The sequence below is a fragment of the Dermacentor albipictus genome, chromosome 5, assembly GCF_038994185.2.
Source record: "Dermacentor albipictus isolate Rhodes 1998 colony chromosome 5, USDA_Dalb.pri_finalv2, whole genome shotgun sequence".
In the NCBI taxonomy this organism is placed as follows: Eukaryota; Metazoa; Arthropoda; class Arachnida; order Ixodida; family Ixodidae; genus Dermacentor; species Dermacentor albipictus.
Window position 1 is genome coordinate 114,833,928 of NC_091825.1, and position 22,725 is coordinate 114,856,652.

The 22,725-nt window shown below is 46.8% G+C and overlaps 1 protein-coding gene and 1 long non-coding RNA gene across 5 annotated transcripts in view; one reads left to right on the top strand and one right to left on the bottom strand.

The window, feature by feature from the left end:
* Oatp30B (Organic anion transporting polypeptide 30B) overlaps positions 1-22,725 on the top strand; it is a 341,602-nt gene that overhangs the window by 310,810 nt on the left and 8,067 nt on the right. For all 4 annotated transcript variants that reach the window (XM_065454801.2, XM_065454804.2, XM_065454802.2 and 1 more), the window contains 6 exons: positions 1,108-1,292; positions 2,544-2,757; positions 17,806-17,970; positions 19,664-19,744; positions 21,449-21,566; positions 22,061-22,223. In XM_065454801.2, coding sequence (XP_065310873.1) covers positions 1,108-1,292; positions 2,544-2,757; positions 17,806-17,970; positions 19,664-19,744; positions 21,449-21,566; positions 22,061-22,223 — 926 coding nt within the window. The remainder of the gene's footprint in view (positions 1-1,107; positions 1,293-2,543; positions 2,758-17,805; positions 17,971-19,663; positions 19,745-21,448; positions 21,567-22,060; positions 22,224-22,725) is intronic.
* Positions 2,273-22,725, bottom strand: part of LOC135920515 (uncharacterized) — a 30,584-nt gene continuing 10,131 nt past the window's right edge. The window contains exon 2 of the long non-coding RNA XR_010570272.1: positions 2,273-2,576. This is a non-coding gene — a long non-coding RNA (uncharacterized lncRNA). The remainder of the gene's footprint in view (positions 2,577-22,725) is intronic.

Consider the following 22,725-nt stretch of genomic DNA (forward strand, 5'->3'; position numbering starts at 1 on the left):
TGGAAGTATAGTTGTGCCTCATAAATATTGACACCTTTGTTCCCAACCAATATTGTCTATAAAGCTAGGAAGTTAGGTCATCTGCGTCATCATGGAGAACTAAGACCGTTTATAGAGAAAAAAAAATGCTTTAAAGTGCATTTCTGCATGTTGTACAGAAATTAAAAATTGAGAAAATATAGCTCGTGAAATGCATTTTTCTTGTCACTACTATGTGCAAAAGTATCGTTTGGCAGCTTGAATCACCCCATGCATCATGGGGCCTGCGACAGTACATAGCTTTTACTCAAAGACAGTGATTCCAACGGGGAGAATACAGTGTAGGGAGAGCTGCAGCCTGTTGATAAAATTAGCGTGTAGATGGAAAAGCTAATCTTTGGAAAAGCTCAACTTTTCCCTCTAGCTAATGTGTACAGGATGCCAATAGAACAATTGGAAAATGTATAAATTCCAGTCTTTGCCTCAGAAAGCATGTACGCTTCAAAAAGCACATGAGTACTTAAGCTGTCACGTGGCTACCATAATGGAAGAGACGCTGGCTGGTGCTGTTCTGACGCCAGCCACTCATCGTGCGCGGGGCTTTTGGCGTCTTTTGTTTAGAAAAGGTCCTGTCTATACCGTTGCTGTCCACATTAGCAAGACAAGAATATGGGGGTTTGTACAGGCTATATGCTTTTTCTCCCGTCCATTCTTTGGACAGCGAGTTTCGATGTTAATGAAGAGCAAACACATTAGAATAGCTTGGTGCCCACAAGAGTCGTCCATAAATCTAGTCACAGTTTGATGGGTCATAATAATGAAGCACAACTGCATATGTTCTTTCTTTCTTCTATTTCCTTCTTTATTTTCCCACGCAAGGTTCATCTTGGTTCATTTCCGTTAAGTATTGTTCAAGCATGTGTTCCACATGTAACTGTGCTGTGAAGTCGAGAAGCTTGTGGGATTGCGAAGGTCCTACGAATGTTGTGTGTCGGTGATGGGGGAGGAGCTCCAGTGTCTCGGGGACACTGGCGTATACAGCCATCTCCTTCGTGCCAGCTGAACAGCCTTCTTGCATAAGTAAACACCCTTTCTCTCTCCTCCCTCTCCCCCTGCTCTGCACTTCAGGCTGCATGTATAGCACAGTGGCCTTCGGCCTAGTGGTGGGCTACCTGCTGGGTGGATTCCTCCTGTCTCAGCACGAGAATTCCTTCCTGGGTGGCACTGTGCCGCGAGGCATCTTTCCTGGCGCCCCCCGGTGGATCGGCGCCTGGTGGGCTGGTTTCGTCCTGTGCGGCATCTTTCTCATGCTGGTGAGTAGATCAGAGTTTTGATGAACTTGCTTAAGCTGCATGAAAGCCTTTCCTGCAGGTTAGCTAAAGACGTTAATTTTGCTAAGTGAACTAAATGTCTTGCTTTGCAATCTTCTATGGCCACAATAGATATGCATACACCAGCAACGGCACTTTACAGCGATTCTTAAAGAAATGAAAAACCACATACAGGCGGCCTTTAGTAGTATGTGATATTCTAGCCAAGATTAAGAGACAGAAGTATAATTTCGAAGGCCATCTAATCTGTATGGCACATAGGCAGTGGTATGCTAAACAGTATTGGTGCCAGAAAGAGTAGCATAGTCGGAGAGGGGAGGGTTTTGATGGAGTTATGAGATTAGAAAGTTTGCAGGCATTAATTTGGCCTCACACTGCCATCTGCTTGCCTCCTTGCTAGCTCCAATGATTGAAAAGCCACCCCAAAAGACGTTGGTCTTGGGTTAGATTCTCGGACCAGGGTGAATTTTTAAACTGGGAAACTTCCTTTCTGAGAAACTCTTATCGGTTTCCTTTGTAGCTTTGTGCTTCTCTCACGTGTGTGACAGTTCTTTCCTCTCATGAATCTTCTTCCACCTTGCAAACTTCTAAAGAATCAATTTGCTGTGTAGAATGTGTTTTGTTGATGTGGGACGGAGCTAATTGAGAGATCTCTTTGAGAGGTGCTTGTCTTGTAATGGGCATAACATGTAATATGCTGCTGCTGATGTTATCTATTTGAGCATGTAAAAATGCTCGTCTAAATCCAATTGTTCATTGTTCATTGGCGATGGGCTGTGTACGGTCCTCCATCTCAAATGCCAGTGATGTCTGTGAGTTTGAGCATAACTGGAGAATGCAGCATCAACTAATGCACTACTACAGCTTGTCATCATTCTTCTGTTCTTTTGCAGAAACTGCCTTTGAAATTTTCTATGTGGCTACATAAATGGAGAATAAACACAACTACAACCACAGTACAATTAACAATACAGCATTCCAAGCATTTATTAAAGAAAAAATCAAAACGTCACAAAAAAAAAACAATCATAAGAACAGCAGCGGCCACTGGTGGCAGAAGGGTGCAGTTCCTTCCCTTGCCTTATAAAAAATGCGGCTCAGTGATAGTGACTAAACATTCACTGCACCTATGCGAAAGGATATTCTCTTGTTCACAGCTTTTTGTTGCATTTTTGTTCTTTGTTCTCCATCAAGTTCCATGACTGATGAATCCACTTCTCAACTGTGTCGCAGGTTGCAGTGCCTTTCTTCGCATTCCCCAAAGCCCTGCAGAGAGAGAAAGCACGGCTGAAGCGTGACGAAGAGTACATGATAGGAGGAACCAAGATGGTAGTTCCAGGTCTCAACCAGAAAGTGGAGGTCTGGAAGCCCTCTGGAGTCGCAGACCAGCACAACGCTTCCTCTTCCGAGATTCCACAAAAGCAGAAATACGGCCGTGACATCAAAGGTATTGTGCAATGTCATGGCAGGTCATCCTTGTGTTGTTGGAGCTTTGTTTGAGGGTTCTATTTTTTTTGTCCTTTGCTTTAAAGCATGAATTAAAGGCGTTAGTATATGAGGAGTTGCATGTAGACGCCTTGCAAGCTTTGACTACAACACTTCTATATATTCTATCACAAACAAAACATGACTGTGTTATCAGCGATATTATCAAATGGTCGTATGTCTCCTCATTCGCAAGCCAGACTATGTTGCAGCCCAGGCAACAGTAGAGATCACCAATGTTTTCCAGCCGGACCTTCTAGTGAGTGTACGGCGACGGCTACATACAGGAGAGGGCAGGCACTATTTTGCAAGTTTCCTACCACTCAATCATGCTTTTGGCATTGTGGGCATGCTATATTATTCTAGATTTTAAAATAAAGGAACGAAGCTTTCCGCTAGAACTTCGATAGTATCATATGATGCAAGTTTCACTCATTTTTGGTGACCTGCTGTCTGACTTGTTTGAAGAGATGTTTGCATATAACTTGTGACCATGGTATCGTAGTCACCACGCGCACGTATTGTTATTTGATCACATTCGGGAACTGATGAGGTAGACAGTCCGAAGCAGGGCTGGTTCCTGTTTAGAAGCCTTTGTGAAAATGACGGCATCTGTTGTTTGTGGTAAAATAAGGGCCAGTAGCTCTGAGAGATTTGAAAGCGTCGTGTCTCCCGACACCCATCTGTTCAAAAGATTGCTGAGACGTTTAGTTAGGATGGGCTTTCCACAGCAAGCAGCACGTGTTACCACGTGGCAGGTGAGCTTCAGCTAGGCGACTGGCCACGGCTGTCTGGTGTTGAGCGATCGGACAGTGACGAGGCACTCTCCCAATGTCCATAATTATGCGGCAACTTCATTCTTGATGCCTTTTATGCGCGTCTCTCCCCCTTCTCTTATCCATCACTCCAATCCCCTTCCTAACAATCTTTTCCTTTAGTCACTGTTACACTCTTCAACATTCACCAGTTCGTTCAGCGGTGCGGCGGCCTCTAAAATTTCTGTATTTCTATTTCTGCATGGACTTCCCGAGGCCATTCTCCTACCTGCCCTCCCTTGTCCTTGATATATTTTGCCATGCGCAAATCAGTGTTCTTTTAAAGCAAAGCTTTTTCTTTTTAATGAAAAATGGCCTGGGTCAGGGGTAGTTCAGAGTGTGTATATACATGTAAGGAGCAGTGCAGAGGGGAAAGAAGATGCAAGAAACTCATTTAGACCTTTGCACTGTGTCGAATATGCACAATGCCCTCTGGAGCTCCCTGGACCTCAATCGCCACATTAGCCTCTTGACAGCTAATGTAATTATCCGTGAGCCCCTGCAAAACCATTGCAGAAATTGCAGCGCTTACCTTTCTACTATACCTAATTCCTGAGGCAAACTAGATAGAATGATCGAGAGGAGGGAGGAGAGGAGGCAGAGAATGGCTAAAATTGATGCAGTCACCAAACGAGTGGTTAACATCCTTGTCACTATCCCTATCTCCCCCCCCATACAAGGGGTGTCAGGATTGGGGGCTCAATCCCATCGTCCGTGGTCCTTTGCCAAGATTGGAGTACGGCATGAATTCGAATGTAGCTGGCCCATGCCGTCGTCCAACTTATTTACGCTGACATCGTTGATGAAGTGCAGAACTGCTTCTCATCGAGAACGAGGAAAAGGGGTTTATTTACAGAAATTAACTCAGTCTAACATGACTGCTTGAGAAAAAGAGTATCAGTCCAACATGACTGCATGAGAGAAGTGACTCAGTCTAACATGACTGCTCAAGAGAAGTGTCCTCAGCATTCGCACAACCACAGTTTTTATACACTCGATGCGCCGGTCCTACGACGCGGCGACTGTTCGTTTACTCATCACCAACTCGCCGCTGCTCTGCAGACCAGTTTACGTACACAAAGGCAACCGCGCGGGGTGCCGTTCCGGGAAACTATCGGCGCCGATCGAGGGTCGCTCGTTGTTCCGTGCTAGGCCGAAGCGTGAGACGCTCCAAAATACGTCGTCCCCACGGCAGCTTGTCCATGCGTGTCAAATCAGCTCCGCGTTGGGGAACTCCGGAATCATTGTTCACACACCGAACTAGTTCCGTCACAATGTCGAAGGGGCTGGAGTAAGGCGGCGGATTCCAGCGCAAAGGCCGCTTCTTTGAACGCCTCCCAGCTGCAGCGACGGAGAGGGAGAGGTGCGCGTCGTGTCGCCCTGTCGTAACTGTGTGGCAATCTTCTTTCACAGCTCGCCATTCTTGACAGTGTAAAGAACGGCGGGTTGCACAACAAGATTGTCACCTTGCCACCCGATTACGACAAGGGGTGCAAGACGCGCACCTCCCGCTCTCCGCCGCTGCAGCTGCGAGGCGTTCAAAGAAGCGACCTTTGCGCTGGAATCCGCCGCCTTCCTCCAGCCCGCTTCGACATTGTGACAAGACGAGTTTGGTGTGTGGACAATGATTCCAGAGTTCCTCAACGCGGCGCTGATCTGACACGCCTGAAGAAGCTACCGCGGGAACGTCTTATTTTTGCGCTCTCACGGTTCAGCATGTTGCAAAACAACGAGCGTCCCTCGAGCGGCGTCGATTTTCCGGAACGGCACCACCTTCAACGCCGTCGCTTGGGCTTCGGAATGTGTGTGCCTTTGTGTCTGAAAACTGGTCTTGAGAGCAGCTGCGAGTTGGTGGTGTGTAAACGAACAGCCGCCGCGTCGTAGGACCAGCGGATCGAGTGTATAAAAACTGTGGTTGTGCGATTGTTGGACGCACTTCTCTTGAGCAGTCATGTTAGACTGGTTCACTTCTCTCATGCAGTCCTGTTGGACTAATACTATTTTTCTCAAACAGTCATGTTAGACTGAGTTAAATAAACCCCTTTTTCCTCGTTCTCGATGAGAAGCAGTTCTTCACTTCATCAACGATCTCAGCGTAAATAAGTTGGACGACGGCATGGGCCAGCTACCTTCGAATTCATGCCGTACTCCAATCTTGGCAAAGGACCACGGACGAAGGGATTGAGCCCCCAATCCTGACAACTGGCTGACAGCGGTGAGATGGACTTTGCGACATGGTGCTGTATCTGTGGTGAGTGCTTGGTTTTTGCTTTGACTCTCTAGGCTTCATTTTGTGGTTGTTCTGTTTAGAACAGTAGGGAAGCTAGATTGTTGTGTGTTAGCTAGGTTGTGTTTTCCTAGCTAGATTTAGAGAGCAGAATCAAGGCAGTAAAGCAGCAGTCATGGAGTTAAGGACACTGCTGAGAGACGAGTTGTTGATTGTTGGTGAGGAACTGGGCCTAGATGTACGCAAGGAAATGCTCAAATCGGAATTATTGGAGCTAATTTCCAATCAGGCCAGTGAGCAAGATATTGAAATGGGATTGGAACTTCTCAAAAAGAGAGAGAAACGGGAAAAAGAAAGAGAAGAACGAGACAGAGAAAAACGAGAGAGAGAGGAACGCGATAAAGATCGCGAGATAACAAAAATGCAACTTGAACTTGAAAACAGACGTTTGGAGTTGTCTCAAGGAAGTGAAGGAGCTCTGGGTCGATCAAGTGAGGCAGAATCGTACCGCATGGACAGGCTATTAAAGCCATATGAGGTCGGGACCGACATAGGCTTGTTCCTAAGCAATTTTGAAAGGACTTGCGAAAAGATGAACTTCGGTCCGAGTACATGGCCACAGCGGTTGCTGTCTATGTTGCCGTGTGAGGCGGCGGAAGTAATCGCCAGATTGAGTGTGCAGGATGCATATGATTATGCGAAAGTTAAGGCTAGTCTCCTGAAGAAATACCGCCTTTCAGCCGAAGCTTTTCGGCAAAGGTTTAGGAGCACAGGCAAGAAAGATAGCGAGGGCTATCCGGAGTTTGCATATAGCTTAAAGGCCAACCTAGTCGAGTGGCTTAAAAGCGCGGAAGCGTACGACAGCAGAGACATGATCATTGAATGCATGTGTCTAGAGCAGTTTTACAAAACCATTCCCCAAGCTGTGAAACTGTGGGTGCAAGATAGAGGTAATGTAAACACTGTGGAAAGGGCGGCTGAATTAGCCGAAGAGTACGCAACCCGTAGAAAGTTGAACGCCGAGGAGGGAAACTGGGACGGTCGAAATGGACCGCGGAAGCCATTTCCGTTCAAAAGGGGTGCGCAAGCTAGACGATCCGAGCCTGTAGACATGGCGGAAAAGCCCGCAGAAAAGAGCGAGGAGAAAGTTAACGGAGAAACTGCACAAAAAGAACAGAAAAGAAAATTCGAATCTGTCAGACCAATTCGCTGTTACAAATGCCACAAACTGGGACATATAGCTGTAAACTGCGAGAAGCCAAGCGTAGTTTTTTCCTACGTGGAGGAAAAGGATGAGAATATGGAACTTTTAAGTCCATATCTCCACGACCTGCAAGTTAATGGAAAACCATGCCGAGTGCTAAGAGACAGTGCCGCCACGCTGGACATTGTCCATCCGTCTTACGTGATGGTAGAGGACTTCACCGGAGAAGTAGCATGGATAAAACAGGTTGTAGAAGAACACAGCGTGTGTCTGCCCATGGCCAAAGTCAAAATCAGTGGACCATTCGGGGAGCTAGAGACTGAGGCTGCAGTTTCCAAATTTTTGTCACTGCAGTATCCCTACATCTTTTCGAATCGTTCGAATCAGTTACTGCGTGACAGAGGGCTCAAACTGGGAGAGGGCATAGTACAGGCATTGACCAGAGGCCAAGCTCGTAAGATCGCGGCGCTTTCGGCTGAAAATGCTCAAGCTCCTCCAGCTGAAGCAGAAAAGGGGATAGCTTCAATACCCGAATCCGAGCTAGGCCCGACGGACAAAAGAACAGTTGAGGAGAGCCTGCCAGTTGACCAGCTCAATGAGAGCGTAGCCCTAGAGTGTCAGAGTTCTAGCCTGCAGGAAGAGCAAGCAGACGCGCTCACAAGCGAGACAGGGTCGTTATTATCACCGGCCTCAAAGAACTTTGATCAACTCTTACGCGTGGATAGAGAGTCACTGGCAGCTGAGCAAAAGAATGATGAGAGCTTAGCTAAATTACGTGACACAGCTAAAGAAGGCATTGCTAGGCGCAACGTAACGATACATGAGAGAGGAGGATTGTTGTATCGGCATTACAGAGATCGAATGGGTAAGATTTTAGATCAGTTAGTCATACCTACTATGTATAGGGAGGACCTTTTGAGTCTTTGTCATGGAAATGGGTGGTCCGGCCACCTAGGCATAAACAAATCAAAGGAAAGATTGCTTATGGAATACTACTGGCCTGGCTGTTTCAAAGATGTAGAAAACTTTGTAAGATCATGCGACGCCTGCCAGCGTTCTGGTAAACCAGGAGAGACTTGGAAAGCTCCACTGAAGGTAGTGCCCTTAATAACAGAGCCTTTCAGACGGCTTGTAATAGACACGGTAGGGCCTCTTCCAAAAACAAAATCAGGCTACAGGTACTTGTTTACCATGCTGTGTCCGGCTACCAAGTTTCCAGAAGCAATCCCTTTGAAAGAGCTCAGCTCCACTGAAGTAGTAGACGCGCTTTTGACAGTGTTTGCACGAGTTGGGTTTCCAGCCGAAATTCAGGCAGATCAAGGGTCAGTATTCACGAGCGCACTGACTTCCACATTCTTGCAAAAGTGCGGGGTAAAGTTAATACACAGTTCTGTCTATCACCCTCAGTCAAACAGTGTAGAGAGGTGGCATTCGGTGCTTAAGCGAGTTTTGCGTGCGCTCTGTTACGAGCACAAGGAGGACTGGGAGAACTGTCTGCCGGCAACTTTGTTTGCTTTACGAACGGTTCCACATGAAGCGACAGGGTTCTCACCAGCAGAACTAGTGTATGGGAGGACACTCCGGTCTCCACTGAGAATGTTAAGAGAGATGTGGGAGGAAAGAGGGGAGAGTCCAACCGTGGTTGAATACGTGCTAAATTTACTGGAACGGCTAAGCGCAACCCGAGAACTAGTTGGAAAGAACATGGAAATAGCTCAAAGGAACGCCAAATTCTATTACGACAGGAATGCGAGGCTTCGTACGTTTAACGCCGGAGACCAGGTAATGATCCTCAAACCTTCAAGAAAGAACAAGCTCGAAGTTCACTGGGACGGGCCCGTTAAAGTGTTGCACAAACTTTCAGAAACTAACTATGCTTTGAGAATGCCCGGTCGCAGGAAGGAAGTGAGGATATATCACTGTAATTTGATGAAGCCGTATGTAGAGCGGAGCGGAGTCGTTAACTATACTGTCAAAGAGCCGGATGGCATTGGTACCAAGTTTAAGGAGGATAGGGCAACCTCCAACTCTGAAATCGGCCTAGAAGAAGTAGTAGAACACTCGGTAAGCTCGCATGCTCTAAGACCCGAGCAGCTAGATGAGCTAAAAGGGGTGTTAGGGGAATATCTCGACAGATTCAGCGATCGGCCGGGTAGAACCGAACTGATAAAGCATGAAATTGAGCTGACCTCTGCCGAACCTGTAAGATCAAAACCTTACAGGGTGTCTCCAAGACAGAGAGAGATTATGGAGGCAGAGATACAGCGCATGCTAGAGTTGGGAGTTATTGAGCCCGCTGAGAGTGACTACACGTCACCGCTAATACTCGTAGAAACCCCTAACAAGGACCCTCGTCCGTGTGTTGACTACAGGAAGTTAAATGCGATCACTAGGGATCAGCTGTACCCGATACCCAACATTGAGGAACGAATTGAAAGAGTTAGCGCTGCTAAATACATTTCAACTATAGATCTCGTGCGGGGGTACTGGCAAGTTCCCCTTTCCGAAAGTGCCAGCCGCTATGCCGCATTCATCTCGCCTGTAGGCACTTTTCGCCCTCTCGCACTCAGCTTCGGGCTGAAGAACGCGCCGTTTAGCTTCTCTAAGTTAATGGATATTGTCCTAAAGGACTTGCAGGAGTTCGCCTTACCTTATCTTGATGATGTGGCCATTTTTTCGGACAGCTGGGAACAACACGTATCGCACCTCAAACAGGTGTTCTCACGGTTGAGGGAAGCCGGCTTAACGATGAAAGCGGAAAAGTGTAGGTTTGGTTGTTCGCAGGTTACTTATCTGGGCCATGTTGTTGGTCAGGGCATGAGACGACCGGCTGAGCTGAAAATAGCTACGATTGGAGATTTTTCTCAGCCGCGCACGAAAACGGACGTTCGTTCATTTTTGGGACTTGTGGGGTACTATCAACGGTACATTCCGAATTACTCGCAATTGGCAAGTCCATTAACAGACGCCCTCCGAAAGGGAGCACCGAGTAACGTACACTGGGATAAGGACAAAGAGAACGCTTTCCAAAGTTTGAAAACGCTATTGGTTTCTCGCCCTGTGCTTCGCGCGCCAGACTACACAAAGGAATTCATAGTTCAATGCGACGCAAGCGACAGAGGTATGGGCGTGGTTCTTAGTCAAGTCGGCGACGATAACGAGGAGCATCCTATCCTCTACGCCAGCCGTAAACTAAATGTAAGAGAGGAAGCCTACAGCGCTTCAGAGAACGAATGCGCTTGTTTGGTTTGGGCCGCCCAGAAGTTGTCGTGTTATTTGTACGGAGCGAAGTTCATCTTCGAGACCGACCACTGTCCTCTGACGTGGCTCAATCAAATGTCACACAAAAACGGCCGCTTGCTCCGATGGAGCCTCACTCTCCAAGAGTACAACTTCTCCGTTAGATATAAGAAGGGAAAGTTGCATAGCAATGCGGATGGTTTGAGCAGGCTAATTTGAATTCTGCGTTTGAGGGTCCCGCCTAAATTTTAGGGTTACTAGTGTTAAATTTATTAAGCGAAGAAGATCCCCTCTCATTTAGCAGGATTCCCTCCATGATTGCTGAATTTGTCAGCAGGAATTCCCTTCAGAAATTGGCATAGTGAAATGCAGCATTTTTTTTTGTTTCTGCACTTATGTTGTTGTTGTTTTTTTTTTGAAGCCTAGCGAGTCTAAAGTGAGAGCCAATGCACGTCATCTCGGCGCAGAGCCGTGTTGTGGGGTTCATTTTGCAGTTGCCTGTCCTTGTTGGATGTTTTGGGGCGGTGACATCAATGCACAAGTGGTCGCTGCGAGCCAAGACATCAATCCCCCCCTGACCAGCAGCCGTTCTCTTCCTGCCTAGCGGTTGTCAGCGCTAGACAGTCGAGACTTTTGGGGCCATGGAGGCGCTGTAAAGAACGGCGGGTTGCACAACAAGATTGTCACCTTGCCACCCGATTACGACAAGGGGTGCAAGACGCGCACCTCCCGCTCTCCGCCGCTGCAGCTGCGAGGCGTTCAAAGAAGCGACCTTTGCGCTGGAATCCGCCGCCTTCCTCCAGCCCGCTTCGACATTGTGACAAGACGAGTTTGGTGTGTGGACAATGATTCCAGAGTTCCTCAACGCGGCGCTGATCTGACACGCCTGAAGAAGCTACCGCGGGAACGTCTTATTTTTGCGCTCTCACGGTTCAGCATGTTGCAAAACAACGAGCGTCCCTCGAGCGGCGTCGATTTTCCGGAACGGCACCACCTTCAACGCCGTCGCTTGGGCTTCGGAATGTGTGTGCCTTTGTGTCTGAAAACTGGTCTTGAGAGCAGCTGCGAGTTGGTGGTGTGTAAACGAACAGCCGCCGCGTCGTAGGACCAGCGGATCGAGTGTATAAAAACTGTGGTTGTGCGATTGTTGGACGCACTTCTCTTGAGCAGTCATGTTAGACTGGTTCACTTCTCTCATGCAGTCCTGTTGGACTAATACTATTTTTCTCAAACAGTCATGTTAGACTGAGTTAAATAAACCCCTTTTTCCTCGTTCTCGATGAGAAGCAGTTCTTCACTTCATCAACGATCTCAGCGTAAATAAGTTGGACGACGGCATGGGCCAGCTACCTTCGAATTCATGCCGTACTCCAATCTTGGCAAAGGACCACGGACGAAGGGATTGAGCCCCCAATCCTGACAACAGCGCCTCCAGGGCCCGGAAAGTCTCGACTGTCTAGCGCTGACAACCGCTAGGCAGGAAGAGAACGGCTGCTGGTCAGGGGGGGATTGATGTCTTGGCTCGCAGCGACCACTTGTGCATTGATGTCACCGCCCCAAAACATCCAACAAGGACAGGCAACTGCAAAATGAATCCCACAACACGGCTCTGCGCCGAGATGACGCGCATTGGCTCTCACTTTAGACTCGCTAGGCTTCAAAAAAAAACAACAACAACATAAGTGCAGAAACAAAAAAAATGCTACATTTCACTATGCAAATTTCTGAAGCAAATTCCTGCTGACAAATTCAGCAATTAATGGAGGGAATTCTGCTGAATGAGAAGGGATTTTCTTCGCCTAAAGAAAAGCTAACACTAGTAACCCCAAAATTTAGGCAGGACCCTCAAACGCAGAATTCAAATTAGCCTGCTCAAACCATCCGCATTGCTATGCAACTTTCCCTTCTTATATCTAACGGAGAAGTTGTACTCTTGGAGAGTGAGGCTCCATCGGAGCAAGCGGCCGTTTTTGTGTGACATTTGATTGAGCCACGTCAGAGGACAGTGGTCGGTCTCGAAGATGAACTTCGCTCCGTACAAGTAACACGACAACTTCTGGGCGGCCCAAACCAAACAAGCGCATTCCTTCTCTGAAGCGCTGTAGGCTTCCTCCCTTACATTTAGTTTACGGCTGGCATAGAGGATAGGATGCTCCTCGTTATCGTCGCCGACCTGACTAAGTACCACGCCCATACCTCTATCGCTTGCTTCGCACTGAACTTTGAATTCCTTTGGGTAGTCTGGTGCGCGAAGCACAGGGTGAGAAACCAATAGCGTTTTCAAACTTTGGAAAGCGTTCTCTTTGTCCTTATCCCAGTGTACGTTACTCGGTGCTCCCTTTCGGAGGGCGTCTGCTAATGAACTTGCCAATTGCGAGTAACTCGGAATGTACTGTTGATAGTACCCCACAGGTCCCAAAAATGAACGAAGGTCCGTTTTCGGGCGCGGCTGAGAAAATTCTCCAATCGTAGCTATTTTCAGCTCAGCCGGCCGTCTCATGTCCTGACCGATAACATGGCCCAGATAAGTAACCTGCGAACAACCAAACCTACACTTTTCCGCTTTCATCGTTAAGTCGACTTTAAACGTACGAAGCCTCGCATTCTTGTCGTAATAGAATTTGGCGTTCCTTTGAGCTATTTCCATGTTCTTTCCGACTAGTTCTCGGGTTGCGTTTAGCCGTTCCAGTAAATTTAGCACGTATTCAACCACTGTTGGACTCTCCCCTCTTTCCTCCCACATCTCTCTTAACATTCTCAGTGGAGACCGGAGTGTCCTCCCATACACTAGTTCTGCTGGTGAGAACCCTGTCGCCTCATGTGGAACCGTTCGCAAAGCAAACAAAGTTGCCGGCAGACAGTTCTCCCAGTCCTCCTTGTGCTTGTAACAGCGCGCGCAAAACTCGCTTAAGCACCGAATGCCACCTCTCTACACTGTTTGACTGAGGGTGATAGACAGAACTGTGTATTAACTTTACCCCGCACTTTTGCAAGAATGTGGAAGTCAGTGCGCTCGTGAATACTGACCCTTGATCTGCCTGAATTTCGGCTGGAAACCCAACTCGTGCAAACACTGTCAAAAGCGCGTCTACTACTTCGGTGGAGCTGAGCTCTTTCAAAGTGATTGCTTCTGGAAATTTGGTAGCCGGACACAGCATGGTAAACAAGTACCTGTAGCCTGATTTTGTTTTTGGAAGAGGCCCTACCGTGTCTATTACCAGTCGTCTGAAAGGCTCTGTTATTAAGGGCACTACCTTCAGTGGAGCTTTCCAAGTCTCTCCTGGTTTACCAGAACGCTGGCAGGCGTCGCATGATCTTACAAAGTTTTCTACATCTTTGAAACAGCCAGGCCAGTAGTATTCCATAAGCAATCTTTCCTTTGATTTGTTTATGCCTAGGTGGCCGGACCACCCATTTCCATGACAAAGACTCAAAAGGTCCTGCCTATACTTAGTAGGTATGACTAACTGATCTAAAATCCTACCCTTTCGATCTCTGTAATGCCGATACAACAATCCTCCTTTCTCATGTATCGTTACGTTGCGCCTAGCAATGCCTTCTTTAGCTGTGTCACGTAATTTAGCTAAGCTCTCATCATTCTTTTGCTCAGCTGCCAGTGACTCTCTATCCACGCATAAGAGTTGATCAAAGTTCTTTGAGGCCGGTGATAATAACGACCCTGTCTCGCTTGTGAGCGCGTCTACTTGCTCTTCCTGCAGGCTAGAACTCTGACCCTCTAGTGCTACGCTCTCATTGAGCTGGTCAGCTGGCAGGCTCTCCTCAACTGTTCTTTTGTCCCTCGGGCCTAGCTCGGATTCGGGTATTGAAGCTATCCCCTTTTCTGCTTCCGCTGGAGGAGCTTGAGCATTTTCAGCCGAAAGCGCCGCGATCTTACGAGCTTGACCTCGGGTCAATGCCTGTACTATGCCCTCTCCCAGTTTGAGCCCTCTGTCACGCAGTAACTGATTCGAACGATTCGAAAAGATGTAGGGATACTGCAGTGACAAAAATTTGGAAACTGCAGCCTCAGTCTCTAGCTCCCCGAATGGTCCACTGATTTTGACTTTGGCCATGGGCAGACACACGCTGTGTTCTTCTACAACCTGTTTTATCCATGCTACTTCTCCGGTGAAGTCATCTACCATCACGTAAGACGGATGGACAATGTCCAGCGTGGCGGCACTGTCTCTTAGCACTCGGCATGGTTTTCCATTAACTTGCAGGTCGTGGAGATATGGACTTAAAAGTTCCATATTCTCATCTTTTTCCTCCACGTAGGAAAAAACTACGCTAGACTTCTCGCAGTTTACAGCTATATGTCCCAGTTTGTGGCATTTGTAACAGCGAATTGGTCTAAAAGATCCGAACTTTCTTTTCTGTTCTTGTGCGGTTTCTCCGTTAAGTTTCTCCTCGCTCTTTTCTGCGGGCTTTTCCGCCATGTCTACAGGCTTCGATCATCTAGTTTGCGCACCCTTTTTGAACGGAAATGGTTTCCGCGGTCCATTTCGACCGTCCCAGTTTCCCTCCTCGGCGTTCAACTTTCTACGGGTTGCGTACTCTTCGGCTAATTCAGCCGCCCTTTCCACAGTGTTTACACTACCTCTGTCTTGCACCCACAGTTTCACAGCTTGGGGGATGGTTTTGTAAAACTGCTCTAGACACATGCATTCAATGATCATGTCTCTGCTGTCGTACGCTTCCGCGCTTTTAAGCCACTCGACTAGGTTGGCCTTTAAGCTATATGCAAACTCCGGATAGCCCTCGCTATCTTTCTTGCCTGTGCTCCTAAACCTTTGCCGAAAAGCTTCGGCTGAAAGGCGGTATTTCTTCAGGAGACTAGCCTTAACTTTTGCATAATCATATGCATCCTGAGCACTCAATCTGGCGATTACTTCCGCCGCCTCACACGGCAACATAGACAGCAACCGCTGTGGCCATGTACTCGGGCCGAAGTTCATCTTCTCGCAAGTCCTTTCAAAATTGCTTAGGAACAAGCCTATGTCGGTCCCGACCTCAAATGGCTTTAATAGCCTGTCCATGCGGTACGATTCTGCCTCACTTGATCGACCCAGAGCGCCTTCACTTCCTTGAGGCAACTCCAAACGTTTGCTTTCAAGTTCAAGTTGCATTTTCCTTAACTGAAACTCGCGATCTTTATCGCGTTCCTCTCTCTCTCGGTTTTCTCTGTCCCGTTCTTCTCTTTCTTTTTCCCGTTTCTCTCTCTTTTTGAGAAGTTCCAATCCCATTTCAATATCTTCCTCACTGGCCCGATTGGAAATTAGCTCCAATAATTCCAATTTGACCATTTCCTTGCGTACATCTAGGCCCAGTTCCTCACCAACAATCAACAACTCGTCTCTCAGCAGTGTCCTTAACTCCATGACTGCTGCTTTACTGCCTTGATTCTGCTCTCTAAATCTAGCTAGGAAAACACAACCTAGCTAACACGCAACAATCTAGCTTCCCTACTGTTTTAAACAGAACAACCACAAAATGAAGCCTAGAGAGTCAAAGCAAAAACCAAGCACTCACCGCAGATACAGCACCATGTCGCAAAGTCCATCCCACCGCTGTCAGCCAGCTGTCAGGATTGGGGGCTCAATCCCATCGTCCGTGGTCCTTTGCCAAGATTGGAGTACGGCATGAATTCGAAGGTAGCTGGCCCATGCCGTCGTCCAACTTATTTACGCTGAGATCGTTGATGAAGTGAAGAACTGCTTCTCATCGAGAACGAGGAAAAGGGGTTTATTTACAGAAATTAACTCAGTCTAACATGACTGCTTGAGAAAAAGAGTATCAGTCCAACATGACTGCATGAGAGAAGTGACTCAGTCTAACATGACTGCTCAAGAGAAGTGTCCTCAGCATTCGCACAACCACAGTTTTTATACACTCGATGCGCCGGTCCTACGACGCGGCGACCGTTCGTTTACTTATCACCAACTCGCCGCTGCTCTGCAGATCAGTTTACATACACAAAGGCAACCGCGCTCTGATGCCCGACGACGGCGTTGGCGGGGTGCCGTTCCGGGAAACTATCGGCGCCGATCGAGGGTCGCTCGTTGTTCCGTGCTAGGCCGAAGCGTGAGACGCTCCAAAATACGTCGTCCCCACGGCAGCTTGTCCATGCGTGTCAAATCAGCTCCGCGTTGGGGAACTCCGGAATCATTGTTCACACACCGAACTAGTTCCGTCACTATGTCGAAGGGGCTGGAGTAAGACGGCGGATTCCAGCGCAAAGGCCGCTTCTTTGAACACCTCCCAGCTGCAGCGACGGAGAGGGAGAGGTGCGCGTCGTGTCGCCCTGTCGTAACTGTGTGGCAATCTTCTTTCACAGCTCGCCATTCTTGACAGGGGGGATATGGAAATGGTGATGTGAGGAGGCAAGGAAACGCTGCTACTATAGACACAACAGCTTTTGTGGGCCAACTGGATAAACTTCGAGTCTAGATACGGTGATATGACAACCCTTCCTTCCCCTTCGGACTTTCCCTTTCATCCATTTCGCTCTTTCAGAGCCCACGTCCTGATACTTTCTGTTCCGTGGAATAAGGGGGGAGTGTCGTCAGAAAATTTCGGGGGAGAAGGTGTTCGACTGCCCCCCGCACCCTGGCTACGACGAAGCACGATATGGAGACATGTGCACAATTACTTTAACAACGCAACAATATTCATGTGGCAAATGCAGGGTCTACCACCGAGCGGACACTTCGGGTTGCCCATGCAACAAAGGCACAATAATGAAAAGTATGAAGGCAAAAAAAATTCTTGAATTCTCTATGAGCGGCTGCCCGACTCATCAGGAAGCAGAGTTGAGGTGGTAATAGAACTTTTCGCTGAGCTTGGTCCTGCGGAGGCAGTTGACAACAAATTGTACCGACAGACCCAACACAATTATCTGGTAAAAATAATAGAAGTGACCACCTCTCAGTGCACTGCGACATGTGCTTGTGCAAACCGCAAGTGTGCGAGTTCAAAATGTGCTGGGTGGGAGCAAAGATACAACCGCTTGTGGGTGCAGTAGCTTGAAGCATATGGCATACAGAAACAATGTGCAGATTGTATCAATGAAGCATACCTATCGCTGTTCTCGGCTGAAGTTATCTTTTTTATGAAAAATTATCACATGGTCTGATTAGAGGCTACTATTATGTGGGCACATGCCTACTTTATAGCTATAGACTGCCTTTTCTTCTCTGAAATAAACAACTCATGAGTTGGATAAGAATAGCGACGTGGGTGAGTTAGTCTAAGTTCATGGCGTGATTTTTCTGTTCAAAGCACTTAAGTGTTTGTCCGTCTTTCGCTAAATCTTCATTCTTTTTCTTATCCTTCCACACTTAAGTTCCTCATGCTACAAAAATCACGCCATGCACTCCTGAGTGTGGTTTACGTCCCGGGGCTCTGTTTTAAGTAAAATTTTTCTAGAACCTTAGCACATGTTACAAGATATAAAATATCTTGATGTGAACTTAAAGCCCTGGGCGGGGAGTCGAAATTAATCAATTTCTTTGTCTCCTGCAGACATCCCAGCATCCATGTGGCGCCTGCTGTGTAACCCCATCTACATGGTGACTTGCCTTGGCTCCTGCATGGAGCTGGCCATTGTCAGTGGCTTTGTTGTCTTCCTGCCCAAATACCTGGAGACTCAGTTCAACATCGGCAAATCGCAAGCCAACGTTTTCACAGGTGACAGCTCTGCTTTTCTGCTGGCCAGCAGCAGGCTCAGTTCGTTGAGGAAACCTGGATCTGTAATATAGTTTTGCCGAATGCCATAGTCACACACATGTGACCGGCTTGCATCTATCAAGAAATGATTTTTCAATACAGTTCAATGATTTTGAATGTTATTAAAGTGGGTACGAGGTGCTTAGTAAGCCTAGCAGGTCTCAGTTTTATAAATTGTAATTAGTGAGGGGGAGGGGAAGGGGGCTTAATAAGAACACGAATAAAAAAAATCTCTAGAATAATAAGTGCATTAGCTTCTTCACTACACTTGCTCTTTTAGTAAAACAGGTGACTGTATCTCATAGTGCCAAAAATAACTGATATTTCCTGATAAAAAGCATGGACATCTTTTCTTCTTTTTTTTCAAATGCAGCTTTAGGTACCCTCAAAGTACTCTCCATTAGTATTAATGCACTTGTCCAAATGTTCATTCCATTGTTAGAAGCACCATGAAAATTCTGCCTCTTTTATTATACCTACTAGTGCCATCGCTACATTGCATTTGACTTCGGTGGCATTGGCAAACTCTTGGCTTTCAAGTCCGTTCTCATCTGACAGAACAGGAAGAAGTCCCCAGGAGCCAAATCTGGCGAATAGGGCGTGTGCGCCAAGGCAGTCGTCTGTGTTGAGGCCAAAAACCGGCGAACTTGAGAGCCACATGCATGGGACCATTGTCATGATGCAGGAATCGCTCGCTGGAATTCCACAAGGCCGGGAGTTTTCGCCCCACATTTCTGTGCAGCTGTTTAAACACGTCAAAATAGAATTAGTTGACGATCTGGCTTTGAGGGACAAATTCTTAGTATACGATCCCCTTTGATGTAAAAAAAAAACAGATCTGCATCGTCTTCAAATTCATTTTAGCCTGACGAGCTTTTTTGGATGAGGCGAGCCTGGTGACTTGCATTGACTTCTCTTGTTTGCTTGTGGGATCATACCCCTAGCACCATGACTAGTCACCTGTGATGATTTTGCTGAAAAACGCTCGATCATCTGTGACTGCATCTCATTCCACAACAGGTTTCCACAGAACGATCCCTTTGCTCTTTGTTGAGAAGTCTGGGCACAAACTTACTAGTCACCTGTCGCATTCCAGAATCTTCATGCAAAATGCACTGAATGGAGCTCCACAGCAACCTGGATAAGTCTTAGAGTCGGTCGATGGTTCTGCATCGATCGTCCCTGATGAGATCACGGATTTTGGCAGTGTTGCTTTCGGTTCGCAGACTTCAAGGATGGCGGCAATGAGAATGATCTTCGATGGTCATTCCCCCATCTTAAACCAAGCAGACCACCCGTACACTTTCTTGTAACTGAGAGCATGTTCTCTGCAAGCTGTTTGCATCATCACAGTAGTTCCTGCTGCATTCTTGCCAATTAAAAAACTAAGCTACAACGCTGCATGTTATTTGGGAGAATCCGCCATTTCTTCATTTCATGAGTGCACTACGAACAGAAATGCCAAAGAAACCACACACTTGGTTGTCGGTTGACGCCAATTCTCACACTGACTCGAGAGAGGTCCTCCCACAGTGCTCTAGCTACGCAACCTTGGTACTACAAGTACACGATGCGCAGGAGTGCAATTACGATTATATTTGGGTCCCCTCTCATATGAGGCCTACTAACCCTTTCCTTTATTTTTCCTAAACAGGTGGAATCGCCATTCCTGGTGCCTGTGTTGGAATATTCTTGGGAGGCTACGTCCTTAAGAAGTTCCAAATGAGACCGAAAGGTAAAACTCCATGACTTAGTAGTGTTGTTCAGTGTGAAGGACGCCACGTAATTCAGGTTCCTAAATGCGCATTTAGGGCTCCACAGTGCACAGGAAATGGCTTCAATGTGATCACATGTTGCACTAGCATGTAATTGTATACATAATAGGTGTTCCCACCAATTTCTTCCTGTTCATGTTTCCATTTATGCTGGCAGTACACTTGGTTCCCTTTACCCCCTTATTTAGTACTCGCATCACTCCCTCTGGATAAAGAAATGTCAGCAGAACCCACCTAGAGTGACTGTCTAGGTTATGCGAGAGAACTCGCACAAAGTACACACACACACGCGTGCACACACACACACACACACACACACCGTATTTACTTGCATAATGATATCATTTGCGTAATGACTGCACCCTTGAATTTTGTCGTCAAAATTCGATTTTTTTCCTTTCCCATGTAATGATAACACCCCGAACTTGTCACAGCAATATGTCGTGTGCCAAGTCTACCTAATGATGATCGCACTTACCATCTGTTGAATGCTGTCGAATGCTATGGAAACGACTCTTCAAGCCATATTGAGCGGTCTGCACACACCAAACAGATTCTTGAGCAGATGCCCCATTTCATTCCTTTCGTCACTTTCTGCACTTCCATGAAAAAAAGAATCTACAACCAAACTTGCCTTGGCTTTATTATTTGTAGGCTTTATAATGGTTGTGGTCAACAACAACAAAAAAAGGCGCCTTTTGATTCCTCTTGTCTGCACTCATGGGCACACAACAAATCACGATAGTAGCCACGTTCACATTGATTAGTTAGAAGTGTATCCTATTCATACAGCAATGCTTGTAACACAGCTAACACCCTTAGCAGAACTGTGCCATATTAGGACTGTAGTGAAGACAAATGCCACAGTTTTCGCAGCATGCTCGCCATCTATTTCTATGTCACTGGCGGCTAAGCACGCCCATCTCTGTTTTTGTCCCCTTAAAGTGGAGATGGCTATGTTATTGCTGCAAGCTTGCCGATATTAACGATATTATTCATTAGTGGTACATAAGAAACTGTTTCAATGCACGTAAAGTACTTGCGAGAAGGAAAAAAAACGCGTTCAGCACATTCGGCCTGCTCCGCCAGCTGCCATTTTGTTTTGGTGTCCCACTCTGTTACAGTGGCAGCCGGCTGTTTGTTAACCTGTTGTGATCTCGCAGCAAATGTGGGACGAAAAAAACATTTTTTTTTCTTTTCGCGGGAAATTTATTCCGCCTGATGATCACACCCCTGAATTTGCGCCAATTCTTTTGACTACAAAGTGCCATAGTTATGCAAGTAAATATGGTATTTTACGCAACTTCTACTGCATCATTGTTCATATCATCTTCATCTGTGGTGCCCAAGATGGCTAATATGGGACGGTACAGGCCGAAGTATGATGTGTACAATTTTGCACCCCTTGTGAGCTATGTATCAACTTGGCATCAAGGATAGTTATTGCTTACGTTGCTGTACACCCGGGTTCAATTCCTTGCAGCGGACTAAATTCTCTTCATTGCTTTTTCACTCGACCATCATGTTGAGGCCAGACAGATACCCAGCCTGGCTAAAATGGGTGGTGAAGGAACGCTCTTGCATTAATAAACAAATTATTAAGCAAACAAACATGTGAAGTGCTCCACACAGTGTAATGATTGTGCCTGCTTGCTCTCTTTCAGGGGCCATTCAATTTGTGCTCTGCTTCAACCTGCTGTGCATGGGTCTCTACACACTCCTGTACTTCTTAGGCTGTGATAACATCCGCATGGCTGGGGCCACACTTCCTTACTTCAACAAGTAAGTGTTCTTACGGAAGGTCGCTGTTGCGTTGCTGTGCCGTGCAACTTGCTCCTTCAGCTTTCTTATGTTGGCTTTGTTGCAACGGTAAACCAGTCATGTGAGCTGCATTTTATGTCTTCCTGCACTTCTGTGCATCATTCTGCTGCTGGTTCCATTTATCAGCTGCCTAAAAAGCAACCTTGGCTCCTTTTTATATATTTCTCAGTTATTTGTGAAACCTAGTACATTTAAAACAAAATAGTAAGCTGTAGACTTTTGAGAGCAGGCTTTTATTCAAGCTTTCTAATTTCTTACAAAGCACAATGAACATATTTTTAAATTTGAGAAGGAAATCATCAGGTTTACCGCTTTGTATCAAAAATGTTTTATCATTTATTCAGTCCTTCTCATGCTCGATGGCAGGCAACGAAGCTCCTAGCCTGTTCGGCATCTGCTCCCACTGAAGCCTCTGTTTCTTTCTCTCCCCTGCCCTATTTCTGTGACGCCTGCAGTAGCAGCGAGCTGGATACGTTCCAGGTGAACCTAACAGCCGACTGCAACATGGGCTGCCGCTGCTCACCCAACGACATCGAGCCTGTTTGCGGCCGCAACGGCATCACGTATTTCTCGCCGTGCCATGCAGGCTGTCGGCCAGGAGCTGGCCATGGATCACACGTGAGTGCTCAGAAATGGTACCTGACATAGCAGGCAGTCGTATGAAGGACACTTCTACCAGAGTGCAAAATTGGTTTAGCTTGTTTGTGAATAAACAGTTTTAGCTTGTACATAAATGTATTATATGTTACGGAATACAGGGTTACTGGAGGCGGGGACAGCAGTAGCAATGCTGGGAGCAGCAACATCTCGTGATGCTTTGTCTTGATAACCACAACATGTTAGACACAATGTTGTGTTACCTTGGCGTTTATGACCAAAAAAATTTAAATGATTTGCATGTTGACGATTATGTCACTGCTTACACTTTATACGAGAAGCTAAGAAGAATGGGATTGGACACTGCAATAATAGCTCTGTGTTCTCAGTGGTTTAGCTTTGTGCCACAAGATGGCACCGCCAATGGTCACCCTTGTAAACATCTTTGATAACCAGGTTATTCGCAAAGAATAACTCGTTTACGGACAAGTAATATCTCTCTAATGGCATGGCTAAAAGCACA